The sequence below is a fragment of the Podarcis tiliguerta genome (assembly GCF_965153285.1).
Source record: "Podarcis tiliguerta genome assembly, chromosome: 6".
Classification (NCBI taxonomy): domain Eukaryota; kingdom Metazoa; phylum Chordata; class Lepidosauria; order Squamata; family Lacertidae; genus Podarcis; species Podarcis tiliguerta.
In genome coordinates, this window is record NC_139539.1 from 62,120,236 (window position 1) to 62,140,044 (window position 19,809).

A 19,809-nucleotide genomic window follows, 5' to 3' on the forward strand; every position below is an offset into this window, starting at 1 on the left:
GCTCCAAGAAGGTGGGGTGTATAGGTGGATGCATATGATTGGGTGTAAAGGGGGGGCAGGAGGAGAACTGAGGGTGATAAAAGCTGAATGCTCCTTTGTTTCAACGTGCCAGTCTTGGGAAACTATTCCACTGGTGCCCTTCTGTGCAGACGAAAATAAAAAACCTTTCTCTCTGAAGAAACTGGTCCCTGGTGCCTTTGTCTCCTCCGAGGTAGGGAGTGCGTGCTAAATGGGCTCAGGCCCTGGATCCCCGTGGTAAATAAGGCTTCAGATCTGGGGGCTCTTTTCCGGGATTCAGCCCCTCCCTAATACCTGGAGGCCAGGCTCGACCGCGGTGAACAGCTCCAAGGCCGTTGGCGAATTCCACGCGCGCACTCCACCAGATTCGTGGAGGGAGTCCGCCAGACCGCTTTGGAGTGGAGACACTCGGTCGAGAGAGAGAAAGGACCGGCCGGAGGAGGAGAAGGAGAAGGAGAAGGAAGGGGGTCTAGACAGAAAAAGGTAAGCCCAAGGGAAAGGGGCACGAGACCTGATCAGTCTCACCTGGCAGTGGCAATAAGGTGCCGCCGGGAAAAGGAGGTAATGGCTGAACGGGGAAAGGGAGGTTTTTGGGGAAAGAAAGTGTGTGAAGTGTGTCAAAGTAATCCAGTGAAAGGATGAATGTTTGAGTGACCAGGGCTTAGTGCCCCATGGTCAAGCGTGTGCAGGATTGTGCAATTAAGTCACAGTCTGTAGCGGAAGTTGTTTGCCTGGACAAAATTGTTTTTAGGAGCGGATTACTTTGTTGAGACATGAGGTCGGGAGGAAAATGCACCTCCCCGGGGGAAGATAAATGCACCCCTCTGGAATGCTTCCTAAACAACTGGAAGACGGCCACCAAGAATGATGATTGGGGATTCAAATTAAAGAAAGAGAGACTCAGAACACTTTGTGAAGTGGACTGGCCGACACAAGGGATTGGGTGACCCTTTTGAGGGAACTTTTGATTTGCAATTAATCAATCCCCTCTGGAGAAATATTATCAATGTCCACCCAGACCAAATCCCCTACATTTCTATCTGGAAAGCCAATGTGGATCAAAATCCCTCATGGCTTTGGAAAAATAGAATTGTGACTGCCCAAGTCAAACTGTGTTCAGTACAATTACAAATTTGAAAAAACAGCAGTCTTGCCAGTCCCAGAAGAACAGTCCCAGAAGAAGAGGAGGGAGGAGATAATTAGCCCCCTCCACCCTATGCAGCAACTGCACCAGGGCTAAATGAGGTTTCCCCTACCCAACCCCCAAAAGCAAAGAGACGGAGGAAGAAAGACAAGAGGAAGTTGAGAAGGGTGAAATTCAGAAGGAATCAGGTGAAGTGGGCAAGCAGTCCAAAAGAGTATTTCTGTATGTGAATTGGCAGAAAGAAAAGAGAAGATTTTAAAGAGCAGCGTGAGATAGAGCCAGTAAGCAATCCAAAAGAGTGAGCTGGATGTGGCTTCTTGCAAGGATGTGAAGTGACAAGAAAGAAACAGAAGGGTAGGCTTTGAGAGCCGCATAGGACAGAACTGTTAAAAAGAGAGACAATTAAAAAAACCAAGGGATTAAAAGCCCTAGGATTACAATACTGACCATTGAGGAAATCCGCAAGATAAATGCCTTCAGGGCAGCGGACAATACTGATGTTGCAATTGAGGCAGCTAAAACTCCACTTTGATGGCTCACCCACTGACTGTACAACCCCCTGGAGTCATTTGATGTCCAGGACTACAGACCTCCAAGCACTTTAAATCAGAATCCTTCTTTCGAAGAGGACCCAGCCAAAATAATTTGGAGTTTGTCTTCAAGCAGCCAGCAGCCAAAAATGCAATCCCGGAGGGTGTCCACGGGAGGGGCAGAAGACGCCTAGGGAAGAAGCCAGTGCGCCATCTGCAGGCAAGAAAGTCACTGGGAAAATGGAATGCCCACAGGCCCCACGCGCGATACGCCCGACACCCCCACAGGCTGAGAAACCCAGCCATGAGCCTCAGCGTTACAGCCACACCACAAGCCCAGCCCTGAACTCCAGAAAGATGAAGGCAGAGGGCAAGAACAGGGATCTGTGCAGGGATACCCCATGGCCTGAACCCCACCTCACCAGCCCTAAGAGAAGGGAAGAAAAAACTTACTAGGAAAAACCAGGCCCAACAAACGCAGGTTCCCAGAAGCTGCCTGGCCCTGGTCCAACAATGGTTGCTCGGCACACAGAATGAGGTTTCTGAAAATGATTTCCCTCCCCTTTGTTCAAAGACTGTTGAACTAACTGTTTCTCATTCATGCAAGTAACAGGACATCAGCTTTTTTTTTTCTCCTTGTACCAGGCGCTTGGAGGTAGCTTCAGAGCGTTATCTCTTGGCTGCTATCCCAAGAGGAAAATGCTGCATTCTTACCAACCAGCTACCTTGAATCCCACACTGTCTGGATTTACAGTTCAGCCACAAACAACCCAGAAGGCCAAGGGTTACCCACCCCCCTTGCCTCAAGCACTAACCTGAAGAAATGACTTTCTTAAAAAAAGCAAGTAAATGCTTTCTGTGAAAGAATTTTATTTTTAGGAGCTACTGAAGAAGTGCAGCATGCTCAGATTAAAACGCTTCTGCACCATAGGAATTGATACTTTGAGGAATTTGAAACTTTGCCAGAAGCAAGGAGCGCATTGTGTTTTTTTTTTTTTTTCAGAGACTGGCAGTCTTTGGCAAATCAACTGGAATTTGCAACATGGCTTAGAGGCCACGAGAGCTCTGAAACTTAGAGCACACGAATGAGACTTTAAGAAAAAAAAAATCTCAGCTGGCAAAACTAAACCCAAGGAACAGAACTGTTAACCGCTTGTGAAGTTTCCTGCCAAGCATCTAGGCCTATACCTTAGGTGCAAATGCTATCTGTCAATGTGCAGTCGTTCTGCCGTGTGTTTTCTTTTTCTTTTTTCTGGACAGGTATACCAGCCAGAGGCTGTCCTGTTTCTCTACAGCTGTTAAAGTCACCAGTATCTGTGACACCTGATCTGCATTGGCCCCTTCGACTCACCCCAGACGTCCAGACATCGCTCCAGCCTTGTTGGAAGAGACCCAAGATGACCCGACGCCCACCAGCCCTGCTCACGTCACTCCAGAAGCTGACTTTTGCACGGCTCAAGAATCCAGCATGGATTGAAAGAGGACATTTTTACATTTTCTTTCCTTTCCTTTAGCATAACTGAACTTTATTGAAGGTACCTGTGCCTGATTTGCTTTACGCCACCCCTGCAGAGGAGAGTGTCTAGTGGGTCTTTTCTTTCAGCGTAATTACACCCCAGCCCACTCTCTAGCACTTACCTAAGCCCTCCACGTGCATACAATGGCTCAAATACGACTGTGGGTCCCCGTGCTGGTATTTCTGCTGCCTTTGTCCTTTCAAATGCAAATACCACTCACAGTGACCAGACAACTGCTGCAATCATGGGGGGGCCCACCACACATATAATAAGTGGATTCAGGTTGCTGAGATGGTTGCGTTCTCTGCAAATCGGACCAATTGTGCCGTTTGCACTCTGGCCCCTGTAGATGCTCTGGGAGGAATGCCACTCCTCCCTGTGCCTTGGAATGAATCCTTGGTTATGGAATCATTCCGTCCCTTTCCAGGTTCACAGGATCACTTGCTGCCTTTGTGTCAACAAATCAAATGACGCCAGTGATGCTCAGACTTATGTGGGCACTTCCCACTGTGATCGTACCTTCCCAGCCCCAACTAACATGCCTGAGTCCGAGACAGGAACTTTTTCTGGTTCCAAATTGGCTGCATGCCTAGCCCGCTTGCTGACAGGCACCATATCTGCCCATGGTCAGGATGTTTACTGGGTGTGTGGCAGAAAGGCCTATCATGCCCTCCCAAGAGGATGGTATGGGGTCTGTTTTCCAGCCTACTTAATACCCCCCATGTGGATTCCTGACCAGATATTCTCTGCACCCCCTAGAAGGAGGCGTTCAGCTGACCTGGCGACACTTGCAGGTGGCAGCTCCCAGAATTGAGGCCAAAATCAGTGGCCTCCGGAAAGGATACTGGCCCATTGTGCTCCAGCCTCCTGGAATCGGAGAGAGAAAATCTCTGAGGCAAGGGAGCCAACCGATCTATAACTTGAACTGCATAATCAGACTCCAGGCAGTGGTAGAGATTGTTGCTAACATGACAGCCACGGCCCTTAGGCTAATTGCCACGCAATTGGATGTGACACGCAATGCGTTTCTTTCATTTTGGCCAAACAAGGTGGTTTTTGTGCAGCCCTCAACCTAACTGGTGGAGCACGTGGTTTTAATATTTCAGATCATGGTGAAGCCATCCGTGATTTGGCTGCCAGCATAGAAAAGGTGGCACACGTTCTGGTACAAACTTGGGAAGGCTGGAATATGTCCTGGTTAGACAAATTCCTCCCAAATGGTTGGCTTCGAGGACTCTTTGCTGTGATGATGGGACCACTGCTAATTTTGCTTCTTCTTTGCTTCTGTATCCCCTGCTTAATGCAATGTTTGCAAAATATGATGCACAGGATGGTCTCCCGTATGATGGGACCTCGTGTGCTTGCTTTAATGCAAGAATACCGTCCCCTCCCATTGGACGAACCTAGGAGTTAGGTTGTCCCAAAAGAACAGGTGGGAATTGAAGGGAGTGAGATAAGTATCTTAGGCAAGTTAAACTTGTTAGGCAAGGATGGCCCCTAGTAAGAATGGCCACATATATGGAGAGCGTATATGGAGAGAATAGGACACGTAGTAATTCACTAACTGAGCATGCGTAGGAATGTAAGGTTGCCTTCCTCCCCCCATGCTCCAAGAAGGTGGGGTGTATAGGTGGATGCATATGATTGGGTGTAAAGGGGGGGCAGGAGGAGAACTGAGGGTGATAAAAGCTGAATGCTCCTTTGTTTCAACGTGCCAGTCTTGGGAAACTATTCCACTGGTGCCCTTCTGTGCAGACGAAAATAAAAAACCTTTCTCTCTGAAGAAACTGGTCCCTGGTGCCTTTGTCTCCTCCGAGGTAGGGAGTGCGTGCTAAATGGGCTCAGGCCCTGGATCCCCGTGGTAAATAAGGCTTCACAATCAGAAGTGCAGAAAAAAAATAACCCAGTAGTCCACTGCTATCCATATGTCCTGATTTATTTACAGGTTCTTAGTCTGAAAGTGTCACTGCCATCACCAGAAGCACTTTTCCTGAGCAGGCATTCCTGAGATCTCAGTTGCTTTCCATCATTTGATGGCTCCACAGGTGCCTCTAGGCAACAACTCTGTTTTCCTCCATGTCTCTCCCTGCTTGGTAACCTTTCAGCACTGAGCACAGCAGAACGCCTCAAGCAATGAGTCTCAAAATGATGTCACAGGGAACGAAAACAGCAACTTTTCACCATCCACGTTACGTGTCATAAACAGCCTCCAAAGCCCAAGGTTCAATCTTCCTACTGCCACCCGCAATCACATTAATACAGTACATTCTCAGTGACAAAGAGGCTTCCTAGTTGCTTCTGTCCATCTCCTCTTCTTAGCCAATCATAAAAATCACTAGCAGCACCCTTGTCCCCAGGGAGGTTAAACACTTACAAAAGAAAACAAATAAGCAACTATGTCTTGAAGAAAAGGCTTGGGATAATATGTGTGTGTTTTCTTTGAATTTAATTTGGTACAATGATGCTCCAGTCAAAATAAAGATTTCATGTTTGCTAGCTGAACAAAGGGTTAAGAGACATAAGAGTTCCCTGCATATTCCTAGAGGGCACTCGGTGAGGTCACATCCTCTGTTTGCACAGGGCAGGAAGAGAACAATAGGGAAAAAACTTACTACTTCCTTCCTGTCCAGAGCTCATCTCTTTTACATCTTTCAGCTGTGGAGAAAGGGTGTAGTCTGTGCTCTGTTGAGCACAGGCACCATATTCAAATGTGTGTTTTGTAATCAAGTCTGCAGTGTTATGTAAGCAAACAACATTTTATGTTTATATTACAGACTACTGTACTGTGTTGTTATCATTTAAGTTTGGAGCTGCAGGTTTCAAAATGCTGTCTTTATGAATGATTTATTTTACTTTGCTCAACTGGGTTCTGTAAAAAACCCTCTTCCCCTTCAGCCAAACCCAAGAACTTACCCAGTGGAGGAGGCTACAGTGAGTATTTCCAGCATCCCAACAGAGTAATTTTTTTTTTCCTACTAGGGACTACTCGCCCCATAATTTCTGGCTGGAAACTGATGCTAGGCTCATCATTTTTGCCACAGATTCTGGAGCCAATTGCCCTAGGCCTCTGCAGGAAGAAACACTTAACAGGGAGCAATTCCCATGGACCTAAAGTGGGGCTTACTTCTGAGTAATGTAGAAGCTAATACACCACAATGTTTTATTGTCCACTGTTTCTTTGCAGAGGAGGAGAATAGAGAGCCAGAACAGAAGAGGGTACCACACAACTTTTCTCCCAGTGAAGCAGCAACTGCGGCAGCTGAGACCCCTTCTGAATCAAGGTAAGAGGCTTTAGGCCCCAGGTACATCTCCACTGCTTAAGCGTTTGCTGCTCCTTTCTCAAGTGAAGAAGACGGGGACCTCCTAGACACTACCTAAGTGACCTAGGTGTCCCACCAGTTCAATTTTAATTTTATTGTGGATTTATTTATTAAATGTTTATATTGTCCTTCAGCCATAGATCTCAGGGCAGTTGTCAGGTCTAGGTTCCCGGTGGCGCCATTGATTGCAAAGGATTATGTTTGCCCAAATGACCTATATGGGCTTTCAAATGGGTCAAATGTTTAATATTCCCAGAAAACATGTGAAGGGGTTGTATTTCCCCCCCTTTTTTCTCCAACCTGCCTCTACTTTATCAAAGCAGAACCAATGACATTTATGTTTTGATGCTCAGACCTACAGAAACTCCCTATAGAAACTGCTGGCACAGTTGACATCATCACAGCCCCAATGATTCCTGACATATTACATGAGATACCTTAAAGTAAACTTGTACATGGCGGAGAATCCATAAATCCAAATTCAGTTAAGTCATTTTTATGCTGCACATATTCACCATACAGTACACATCCAGCTCTTTTATCTTGTGAAGGGGAAGGTAGAGGCAGGAGAGACAACAGAACCACAACACTTATAAAAACGACTTGCTTACAGTCACTCAGTAATTATTATTCTAGCATTGCCCTAATACATTGTCTTACAAATGCCAAGGCAGGGAGATAAGCGTTTGCCTGTTGAAGGTGAAGAGCTCTGTTCTGTCTTTAGATATTTGGAGCTAAATTGCTACTCTTAAATCACTGCTATTTTTTCCCAGTGTGCAGTGTGGGATTGTACTGGAGACACACTGTTGCTATGCCCTTCCCAGCCCCCACTTGCCTACTACATACAAGTCCTTTCTTTTTAAGGGCATTTCCCCATTATTTCAATCATTTATATCTTTGAATGCCTGACATTTTACAGTGCCCAAACCCCACGTTTCAGTGGGCATCAGTAAATCATCCCCCAACGCTGTGTCTTCCTTATACACTCTTCCATACATAACATCAATCATTTTACCATTTCATAGGAATAAAAAAAGAAAGAATGTTTTCTTAACTGTGTCTTGCTTTATTGGCCACATTACATAAACAGGATGATTTATGAAGCAGGAAAAGGAAAGAAGGTGGTGTTTGCTCTTATGCGTTCTTCTCCCATCTGTGATTTTTGTCGTGTCTTTAGGCTTCATGGAAGCATCCTTGCACTAAGTTAGTATAGGGGCATGTGCAAATGTCTATACCCCCTCCCCTTAAGCTTTCTGAATGTTTGTAAAATGACTGTGCCTGCTTTTTGCTATGATACAGTGCAGACAACCTGACTGTTCTACAATATTTGCTGCTTTAGGCCAATGATAAGAATGGGCATAGTATGGGTTTCCTATACAAGTTGTGTCTTTGTCATGGAAACCAAGTTAACAGACATTAAGCACACCCTTGCCTCTCCTCTCTACCCCACTCTCTCTTTCTCTCTCTCACACACATTCACAGTTGCTATGGTGGCACAAGATGAATGATCTTCCCTGCAGTTTCATTGATGACATACAGCCCTGTAATGAACTGTCAGTTCTTTTGTAGGGTTGACTTTTGGGGATTCGTAGCTTCTACTGATCCAAGGCCGGCAAGTGTTTTCCTCTTTTTTTTTAATGAACTGTGGCTTCTGAAAAACAACAACACACCAACCAGCGTTTGTGGGCAGATAGAGAACCAAGCTAAAACACATTATTTTTAACTAAGCTAGAGACCTAGTAGGCTAGATAGTGAAAACAAAGGTGGACAGGAGCAGAAATAAGTTGGGTAACAACTTATTTTAGTATTTTTATTTGGGTGCCTGATATCTGTGTTTGTTGTTCAGCATTCGGACAAACAAAGAAAAGAATGCTGCTTTCACACTGTCCCTTCCTTCCTGTCTCTTCACTGCAACTACTGTCCTCTAAACTAATTTCTTCTGCTGTGGTGTGCCTCTGCTTGCCATTGGCTTAAATTTGGTAGCTGGCCATTTTGGAACCTACTCTTTGCATGCACCAGACACAGAAGAATTCTCAAAATGGTGGCTGGCAGGCACCAATGGTGCACAGCAGTAGAAAAAAAAAAGATACAAGAAACAGTATGGCATTGTTGACCTGGGCAATTGTGAAACCATGAGTTGGAATCCACTACTACAGCAACAGCATGGGAAGCTCAAATCTGAAATTATGAAGCCTTCTGCATGAAGCTAAAGCTTCAAGGAAAAGACTATTGGAAGAATTCCATCTTGTTTATCCATGCGTTGTACAGTAGTAAAAACTAGCTATCATGAAGACATGCCCCCGAAAATAAAATCTGGGCTTCCTCTGCCTTGAAATCCTACATTCTTAGAGTAGAAAAGCAGGCAGTATATTAACACTTTCCTTGCTTATTTTGTGTATAATTAAATATTCAAAGTTATGGACAAGTAATCTTGCAGAATTAGACTTCCCTAGCTGCCTGTGGCCCCTGTAGGGCTGAGAGTATTTCATAATGAAGAGGCGTACTGGGGAGTAATGAATAGAGGTATTGTGTAGAATGGGGGGAACCTGGCAAACAACTGTATGCCTCCGCTATAAGGTTACAAAGAGACAGTGGAGAATGGGACTTGGCTCACGCTCAGGTAGAGCTTTCCTTTTCCTTTTCATTAAAGTTCTTTGTTGATAACTTCTGCATTCACATGCATTTGAGAAAAGCATCATATCAAGGACTCTGCATCTTTGCAAGGAAAACAATATACCAGGAAGCATTTCAAAACACAGGCAGCATCTTCTGCAGAAGCTTGCTTAGAAAATAGGTTTGGCTAAACAAAAGCCTTGGAAATAACATAATCAGCACTGCTCCTGTTTGGGCGCATGGGCCGAGGGAGGAACAATTTGTCAAAGATACACGCTTGTAATGTTCAAAGAAACAATTTTCTAGCACAGTGTTATCTCTTGCAACTCCTCTTTTCTATCTATTGTTTGCTATACGTTTTTGTTCAAGAGAAAAATTAGGCACGCTCTGGAGTGTTTGCTTGGTCTGGAATTTCCCCCTTGTGCCAAGCTGTTTAATTTATGATGCCCTTCCATAAGAAAAAGCATCTTGGAGACACTGTACACACTGTAGCAGAATATCTAATTTATTTATCCTCCAACCAAGGCCCTAGGTCAGCCTTCCCTAACCTGGTGCTGTCTGGATGTAGCTGAATTTCAGCACCCACCCCCAGTGCTAGCCACTAGGGATGATATTATTATTGTTGTTGTTGTTGATATTATTATTATAATTATTGTTGTTGTTGTTAATCTCCTTCCACATATATGCCCAAAATGATTTACAAACATACCCTGAAAAAAAATATGAAATAATGTTTAGAACTGTATAAAAAACAATGGAATATGGGTTTAAAAACAACAGAAAACAAACACCTAAGGCAGAGAGACCTTTTCATCTAGCTGGAAAAGTTTGTCGAAACAAAAACGACTTCAATTGTTTCCAGAAACTACAGATCGTGAATAGGCAGTACAGCAATGTCCAAAGGCAACCAGGATGGGGAAAGCTGTGCATGCATTATTTAATTGTTGCAGTCACTCGACTCGTTGATTAAGGTTGGATATGTGGATTCCTACACCAGTGTTAACTAGGGCTGTTACCTGTGAAATGGCTTTGGGCGCCGAGAGAAATGCTCTGAACATGTCTCTGGACGTTTCTTCATCCAGGCAGTGGCTGGGATACAAAGAGCTCCTTCAGGCATGTGCATGCCCAGTGGGATTTCCCCTTTGAATGGCAGTCTGCTGTGCCACATCACAAATGCTTTTTAAACTCCCTTCAGTTTTCCTCATGCAGCATGGAGGGCTAATGGTAAAAAAAAACAACAACCCACATTTTTTTTCTAAAAGGAAAAGGAAAGGTACAGTTGTTTCAACCCACATGTACAACTTACAAAATAAAGCAGCTGACAAAACAAATAAAACAAAACATTGGGTTGTATCCAAGGTGCTTTTCGACCCATTGAAAAGCTGCTTTGGATTTAGTGGAGAAATCTAGGAAGTCCCTCTGTTTGTGCAAGCTCTTGTGTAAGACATTGCGCTTTTGAATGGGCAACCAGTATGAAAACGAGAAACACAAAGAAAAATCTTAGCTCTAGCCTCTTTTCCCCCATGCTGCGCATACATTTAAAATTTTATTTATTTTCATTTTTATACTTCCCTTCATCCTTCGAACTCAGGATGGTTCGCATCATAAAAATACAATATAAAAACATAAAATACATAATAAAAATAAGAACCAAACCAATAATCCCCTCCTCCCACAACACACCTATCATGTCACTTCTTACTTGCCCCAAATCTCCTTGCGATTCAGTGTACATGCAAAACTGACCGTCCCCAATATCTATTACTCTCCTAAAATTGTAACTCACCATGCAGTCTTATTCATGTCTACTCAGAGGTAAGTCCTATTAGTTAACATCTTACTTAGTTCTGTGTGGCTTACTTCCATATAAGTGGGTACAGGATTACAGTCTTTGTTTCCTAGCTGGAAGAAATTTGCCCTGATCTATATGCGGATGTCCAGATATTATGGAATAACAGAATCATAGAATTGTAGAGTTGGAAGGGACCCCCGAGGACCATCGAGTCCAACCACCTTTTAACCATATTGGACAACAGCTGGCTTGCCTTTGTTGATTACAGTTACTGCCTGAGTCTTGAGATCGTTGTATGGGGGAAATGCTTCATTTTTTGTCATATACAGTCTTCAAAGTTTTTGTTTTTGTTTTAGAATTTTTGCAGCATCATTGTAGAGTTGCATCCAAAGGTCCCATTCCTTCCACCAGAAAAAGGAAACCTATGGATGCATCCCTGAGTGCTTCTAGCACAGGTGTTGCTTGAAATTTTTTTAAAATGTGGAGCTATTCTAGAAACCTGAACTTGTGATTACTTTGTTTCCTCACAACTTTCACTTCTCTTTGTTTTGCTGGTTTCTGTGTTCGGAATAGGTTTGTTTAGATGGTTTTGGTAGGATGTAGAAGCAGGCAATCCCTCAGGCGTTCTGAAACCAAGCCATATGCATGGTTTTTCAGGAGTAGCACTTTGAGTTGTACCAGGAAATGTATTGGAAGCCATGGAGGAGCGCCATATGTTTCCATTACACAGCCCCAGTTAGCAGTCTAGCTGCAATCTAACATACCATTCATTGCAATCATCTAACCTGGAGATGAAATAGTTCCGTAGAAACCAGGCCTTCCTTTGCAGTTGGTTGCCAAGCTATAATAGCATGCATTTAAGTCGTGGACTGGTGCTAATCCAAGTATTACAGCTCAAAGTTTCCACAGTAGGTCTGAGCAAGCTAGGAACACAATGACTTCCTGATCCACAGGGTATCCCTTTAGTGAGAAACAGTCGGCTAGAACAACATGATGTTGCCAATACTGTTTTCATCTAGAAAGGAAAATGTGGCTCTGTAGCTCGGCGGTAGATCACATGTTCTACATATAAAAAGTCCCAAGTTCAATCTTTGACTTCTCCAAGTGAGGCTGGGAAGACTCCTGTTTGAAACCATGGAGTGTGGTTGATAGACATTATAGGCAATACTGAATTAGATAAACCTATGGTTTAATTTGGTATAAGCTGTCTTCCTATGTTGTAGAATCACAAAATATATTGGATAATTACAATGGGTGTAAAAAAGAGAAGTCAATAATTTACAGCTCTCCACTGGCATCTAATTGCTCTGGGGAAAAGGGAAGCACAAGACTACATTTTTTTTAGCTTCAGTACAGTGGACAATTCACTAAGTGATAAATTACAATGCTGGACAGTTTAATCTATGGAATACTGGTAATCTGTACATCTGCCCTCATGGTGGTGTGGAGAATCCTGTTATACCACTTAGAACTGACCAGAAATCAGGGGATGCCAGGAAATTCTAAGGTTTCCTTTACCATGTAGGCAGAAATTATAGGCGAGCATCTCATCATGTGGTTTTCGGGTAAATGGTTGTCTGTCAAATGGGAGAAAGGGTAGAGAACTACCTGAGTGCATGTAGAAGGAAACAAAAATGTGCACTTATTCATCTTTGAGTTGGTGGACCTGCTCCAGAAAGTACCATTTTTCTATATGGCAAGTTTCACAACCTGCTTTAAGCATTTCTCAGCTTTTCTAAAAAGCATTTTGCAGTGTAGGATAGGTGCAGAAAGGAAGATTGACTTCAGGGGAAAAAGAAAACAAAAAAGTCCCATTGTGGCTCCCATTGTTTTCCCTATGCCCCTCTCTGGATTGGAGCACAGTGATTTTGAAATAAACGCCAGTATTAGTCAGGGACTGTCTCCCCCTCCCATTTTTTAAAGAAAGCTCTTTATGTAATCTAGCCTTACTGATTGATTAATAGTGTTCCCTGGGGTGAAGTCTTCAATAGGCTCTGTTTGAAAAAGAATTGTTAAAAGCTGAAGAGCCACATTATATGCTTTATAGGTCAAAAAAAGCACCTCAAATTGTTCTCAAAAGACAATAGGAAAATAGTGCAGAAGCTTTTGTGGGTAACAAGCCTCCGTTACCGCTAGGAGGTAGACCACAGGATTCTGCCTCAATTGGCAATATTCATCTCTTATTGAGAGCAATCATGGAAGATGTGTGATGATCAATTTTACATGTACCATTTACAGCGCTTTCGAGCCTCACTCTCATGCTGCTGTGCAAGTTTAAATGTGCTTATACAGTGGTACCTCAGGTTACGTACGCTTCAGGTTACATACGCTTCAGGTTACAGACTCCGCTAACCCAGAAATAGTGCTTCAGGTTAAGAACTTTGCTTCAGGATGAGTATAGAAATTGTGCTCTGGCAGTGCGGCAGCAGCAGGAGGCCCCATTAGCTAAAGTGGTGCTTCAGGTTAAGAACAGTTTCAGGTTAAGAATGGACCTCTGGAACGAATTAAGTACTTAACCCGAGGTACCACTGTATCAGCTTTCTAAAATTGTTGATGGTGATACAGAAAGGAATAATTAGAATGGTATTTTATTCTTCCTGCGTGTTTGGGTCACCTGTGAGCAAATGACATTGCCTGAAGTGCATTTTTAGTCCACCATTTGTGTGACCCATTGGGAATGGCTTCTCTAGACATTTTACCTCTCATTTCTGGAGGAAAGTGGCTCATTGGTCACACTGACCTAGGCCCAGATTAACATTCCTTGAGTCATACCCATTTCGATGATGGACTCTTTATCATAGCCATTTCCTGCACCTCCCTGCTCTCTGTTAAGAAAAAGGCAAGGTAAACATGAAATGCTTCCCTCTCCTTATTGACATCTGCTGGTGTGTGTGCGTGTGGGTGGGAGGGGAGAACTTATCAATTTTGCCAGCAGTGTGCTCTTTTCCTTTCCTTCAAAGCAGATATATTTTTTTAATCAGTGCTGGTTCACATAAACCATGCCTTTTGAAACTGACATGGTTTTCTCTACCTCTAATTTCAACAGATGTTAGAAAGGGCCAGTGGTAGAATTGACAGTGTATCAGATTCACTGGAAACCAAGTGGTTAGATGTTGAAGGAAGTGGTGATGGGAGGGTGGGGAAGTCATGCAGAAGGAGAGGGTAATACCTTGTCAGACTGTCACCAACCATGCCATGAAGGTAGTTGTGGGCCAGTATGGGTCTGCATTTGAGGTAGACAAGTGAGAAAGTAGCAGGAACTGGCAAAGATTCCCAGGTGGTCTTCAAACAAAAAATCTTCAAGAAAAGGTGCCATAGTGATCTTGAGTATGCATTCTAAGAGACTGGATCAGCTTCTCAGATCAATTCACTGTTTATGCCAGCATTGTGAATGTTATATGTGGGAAGAAATAAGCAGCATACTAAATGCTCTTTATGTAAAGAATTATTATGAAGACATGAATTGCTACAGCTTTGACCATTTCCTATTTATATCATTATTTCTGCTTATTAGCCCTGTCTTGAACCACCATTGACCTTGACCTTGATGCCCCAAACAGCAATAATCTGTGCAATCCTATGTATATTTATCTACTTAGAAGTCCCACTGTGTTGGATGAGACTTGCTACCTAGTAAGTGTGAATACGATTGCAGTCCAAAATTATTTCAAGATGCAAGAACTACACTCTCTGTCAAACATGCCAGATGATAATGTCAGTTGAAACCACCCATTTCCAGATGGTGGTATTCTGAGATCTAAGAAATTCAATGAGCATATTAAGTTTTCCATGTAACTTATGAGGATTAATTCCAAATTAAAAATAAATATAAGCAAGCTGTGGGCCAGTCTCTTTGCATAAACATTTGAAATGACCACAGCAACCTCATATGGCCCCAATATTTCCAGTCTGTAGGCACTGGTCAAGTTAAGCTTCTCTAAGATACTTTAGCTGTTGCAAACAAATAAACAACAACAACAAAAAGGAAATAAATTGAAAATCTGCTCCGAAAGGAATGGTAAAGTAAGGCATCTGTTTAGACCTCTTTGAAACTCCCAGTCAATACCAGAGTCTTTTCCTATGAAAGTCTGAATTTGTTTGTATTTCATATAAATCAGTTGACCTGGTCTCAGCAGCACTGCCTTTCAAATTGTTATATTCATTTCATTCCGAGCTTATTTCTTCCACAATTGGTCTCTGAGGTTTTATTTGCTGGTTCATTTCTTTCAGCCTGCAGCAAGCTTTGCTCTCTTCACCCACCCTCTGCTTCACGCAGCTCTTCTGGGTCTTCTGGTCTACAAAAGGTCATGTTGTAGTGGTTTGTTTTTAGATTTGGGCATTGGACTGTTTCCTACTCGTGCCATGCAAACCCAAGCCATTCATTTCAGGAAGAATGCAACACCCTGTAGAAAGGAAAACCTACACAGAAATTATTGGAATGCCTTGAACAACACTCTTTAATAGAACTGTCCTTGCCTCATATAATGTACCTGCTTCGCATTCAGAAATGTTCATTGGCAAATATAGCAATAATGGACATGACCAAACATTCCACAGCTTTTTCTTCCTCTCCAATGGCATATTAATCTTCTCCTTGTTTTCCAATATGATATGCATTCATTATACACCAGAGAAAATGAGTTCAATTTAGCTAAGGCTGCAAGGATTGCTCAACTATATCAATTAAATGGTGCAATTAACTGAATAATTTGTATATCAGACATTTGTTAAGTGCATTCAAAGTCTATTCCTGGGCTTGTAACAGCAATGTGCAGTTATTCACGGCATTCTTAAACAAAGGAATGTGTTGATTAGTTAGAGAAGATGCTCCTCTTTCAGTTGTTAATACTGGGCCTTATTTCAGCCGCCAGCTCATACTCTGGAGAGTGCAACACAGTTCAACACTGCTGAAAGGTGGTGAGACCTCTTGGCTTCTCCTGCTCTATCTACTCCATCTCTTTCCTCAGCCTCTTCACATGCAAAACAAAAATCCTGATAAGATATGAGGAAAAGAGCTGAATAGGAGAAACTTGGATTGTTTTTGCACCTCTTAAAGGGTTAGTGTAGCAAATTTAGCCTTATTGCTTCTATAGGCGTGATTGCTCTGTGACCATTGCAAGCTGCATTGTACCCAAGATGCAGCGCAAAGCTCCCTGATGCATCACCAGAATTCTGCCGAAATGTTGATGTTTTAACAGTTATATTCAAAGGATTATGCATAAAGGGGGCTTTTAGTCTCCCCGTTTTGGTGGCAGTCCCCACAAAGACACCTCTAAAGTTTAGAAGGCACATGCATGTATTGGTGATAACAACATTGAAGATTGCATGATCATAGTAGGGGGAATTGCTTGCAGAAATGTGTATATGGGGCAATCCTATCCAAGAGCTTACCTCACCTCCCTGCACCAGAAGTGGGATAATAGGTAAATATTGGCTCCTGCCTTTATGTCCGCCCCCCCACAATTGAATTTTGTCAGCGCGGGAGGTGTGCCAGGGAGGAGGGATTGAACCCATCTTCCCTCATGCAATTTGGTTGTGTATGACTCTGTTGCTGTGGATCTCTATTGATCTTACATACAAAGCTCAAAGGCTGTGTCCCATTGAATCCCTTCACAAAGGGAATGAACATAAGAAACAGTATTGGTAAAACATAATGAAATGAAACTAGAAAGATAAAGCCAAATTCATGTTCCAGACTCATGCTGTTTTCATCTTTGTAGGTCAACTGTGCTGCAAAAATCAAAATTTATACATAGTTGTGTAGGGCGAGGAGATACTGGGGGGGGGGAAGCTTGGTGAATGAAGTTAAAGGAAAATGGATAGTAAATGGATCTATATTGTGAAACAAAAAGTACCACCTGGGTCAAGCTGTTGTTTCATCTACAGCAGCTTGACCCAAAAAACAGTTCTTACCCAGGTTTTGGGAAAGCTTGGATGTGTGAGTGTTTAATATGTGTATGAAAAATAATAATGAATGATGAAACAGAGTTTTACTGTGTTTGACTGTAAACTCCTAGGACCTAGAACATAAATGTTTGCAATACAGTTTGTTTGCCTTTAACACACACACACAGACACACACACACACACACAGAGAGAGAGGGATGCAGATGACATTTAGGGTGGTAGAAAAGAGAAAAACAAAGCTTGAACAAACTGTCAGGTTCATTGACCTTATCTACCTTACAGTACTAAAAACCTAAATAAATACGCAGAGACCTGGGCAGGTCATGGCAAGAGAACTGACTTGCCTCGCTTACCTTGGTCTGTTTGAAAACTGGCTCAGTGAATCTTCAGGAAACAAGGCAAAGCCTGCAAAGAGCGTTTCTTAAGCTGGGTTTGTAGACAGTGGTGAATTCTTAGCACTCATGAAACCACCAGAACACAAGAACTTTGATGTCCATTGGAGGGACATCAAAGGCGTTCTAAAGCAGATATTGCCACTGGTAGCCATAGGAACTAAGGCTGCAGCTAAAAGTGGCTTTTCAGATTTGCAATCCAAATATACGTGCATTGTTGAATCAAAATGGACAACTCCATAACTTTCATTGTCAAAATTGGCTGGAACATTTATATAGTTTTGCTCAGAGCCTGGCGGCCTCATAGCTCCCTTATGCCCAAGATACCTGGAGCCTGGATTTGTAAACAGGACTCGGGGACTGTGTAGCTCACTTGGCCTGATTCCTCTGGAGTTGCAGTAGATTTTGTTGAGCACCTATGCAAATCCCACAGCATGTTCTGCATCTGCAGACAACCAAACCCTACCACCAGATTTGGAAGGGCATTCAGTGTCATTTTGATTCAGCATGTGACCGGTCATGTGTTCCTCTTAGTTGCATGCATGGGCTCACAAGCATTCTGATGCTTTTCACTGCAATTCAGGTACCGCATCCTCATCTTTGACTGTTCTAAGTGGCATCACACTTTCAGTTCTATACAAACTTGCTTTAGAGTAAGCTCCATTGACTTCAGTGGGGTTTAGTTTTGAGTAATGAGCATAGCTTTGGTTTGCCCTACCTTCTGGATCCTGAAATAGCCTTAAAGATTTCCCAGCTTCTTTCTTTTTCAAGCCCAGAGATGATTCGATTCATTAGAATAACCAGAGAAGAAGTTTTCAAGGAAGGAGAGAGGAAGCGAAATTTGAGGCAAAAGTAACAAAACATCTCGAATTTTTACTGCTCTGCATTGAAATAATACATGAGACAACATGCTGGTTAAAGCCAGAGCTTTATAGATAAAGGTCACATTTTGAACGTTTGCATAAATTTGCCGCGCAGATTGCTTTGACATGTCACATTCTGTAAGCGCAGGCTCTCCTGTGGTGCTTTAGAGCAGCAGATACACATGATCAACCTGTACAGCCATAGAGCATCATTTGCCTCTTGTGAGATGGTTCACTTAAAAGCACAGTGCATTTCCATTGAACTGAGAGTAGAGGATTTTTCTTCCTTTTACTTATTGGCCTTTCTAAGGCAGAACTGCTTTACCTAGCCAAAGATGCTATTTTCTTCATATGCGGTTCAAGGGTATGCACATGGGCTTTCAACACTGTCAGACTCCAATGCCCTTGCTCTCCCTCTGCTTATTCAGCACCCATTTCCCTAACATTTTGAGAGCTTGTAGGAGATGATGTGAGTGAGATTACTTGGAACACACAAGATGCACCAACCAGACCAACCAAATATGGTATAGAAATTTGTTGTTTTATCCTTCTTTCATTCCAAGGAGCTGAAAGCATCATTTTAGCCATCGCAGCCTTATGGCACATTTGGCCAAAAACTGTGATTTGTCGAGAGCTTCCTCAGTGTGCATGAAGAACAACCACTCGTTCCTTTTGCCCTGCTCTTTCCATTCACAGGCTTGCACTTTAAAGCCCTGTGTCTGAACCCCCGCCCCCTTTCCCCTGCGAAAACTCGCTCTTTAAAGCTGAATTGGAGCAAATGGCTATTTGGGTTTTTAATGGATTACCATTTGGTCCGATTCAGCTTTAAAGAGTGGCGTATCGTGGAGCAAAAAAAAAAGGGGGGGGCTGAGATACAGAGCTTTAAAGTGTGGGTCATGCCTGGAAAGCGCTGAGGAAAGGTGTGGCTAAGCCCTCAGTCCTGTGAATGTTATCTCATAGAACTCAATAAGACATACTTCTGAGGTGATATGAATAGGACTGAGAAGTTACTCTCTTTCTACACATGCACATAGAAAATACCCATTTTGTTTAGTAGCAAGGGTTGGGAGGGGATTAATGACAAGTGGATGGTGAAGAGTTGGATTCAACTATAGATTATCTTAAAGGCATCATTGCATCCAGTGGCTGTGGGTTCAGTTTTTTAAAGCTAGTATTTTCATGGGGGGAGTGGGAATCTCCCACTGGTGCCAATGGGTAATTTCCTTCCAAATTAAGAGAAGCGCCAGCTTCAGAAAATGAATTTTCCTAGGACCACAGTGGAGGAGAAAAAAGTTAACTGCTCCTCTCTGTATCTCTTATGATTCCATTAACTGACATTCGCCCCTCAGCTGATGTGATTTGTATTTTTATAAAATAGAAAATCTGCACACTAGATGATGCAAAGGGACACTTAATATGTAGCTTGGTCCTCAGCTGCATAGTGTCTTCCGCCTCTAGTTAAGGATTGGCACCGTAACTGTATTTGTAGAGGTGTGTGTGTGTGTGTTTAAATTAATAAAATCATTTCTGGGTTAGGGATCAATTCCAGAGAAAGAAAGGTGTTTGTGGGAGATGGCAGTGTGAGAGCCTAATTGAACAAGACTGAAGTTCCAGGGATTTGTAAGTGGAACAGGTGAAAATGGCAGTCGCGATAATTTAATACTAATTACTTCCATCCTAGCAACTGTCTGCCAGGTGCTCTAAAGAACAAGA

General features: G+C 42.9%; 1 protein-coding gene across 3 annotated transcripts in view; it reads left to right on the plus strand.

Annotated features, from left to right (window-relative positions):
* Positions 1 to 5,106: 5,106 nt before the first annotated feature.
* The window catches only part of LOC310681064 (uncharacterized protein), a 111,355-nt gene continuing 96,652 nt past the window's right edge, over positions 5,107 to 19,809 (plus strand). For 2 of the 3 annotated variants that reach the window (XR_014513091.1, XR_014513092.1), the window contains exons 1-2: positions 5,107 to 5,994; positions 6,394 to 6,490. Coding sequence is in view for 1 of the 3 variants with exons in the window: in XM_083448459.1 (XP_083304585.1) it covers positions 6,045 to 6,140; positions 6,394 to 6,490; positions 15,165 to 15,238 (267 nt within the window). In the remaining 2 variants the exon portion in view is untranslated. Of the gene's footprint in view, positions 6,141 to 6,393; positions 6,491 to 15,164; positions 15,239 to 19,809 lie in introns of all 3 variants that reach the window. The other variant, XM_083448459.1, reaches the window with a different exon arrangement.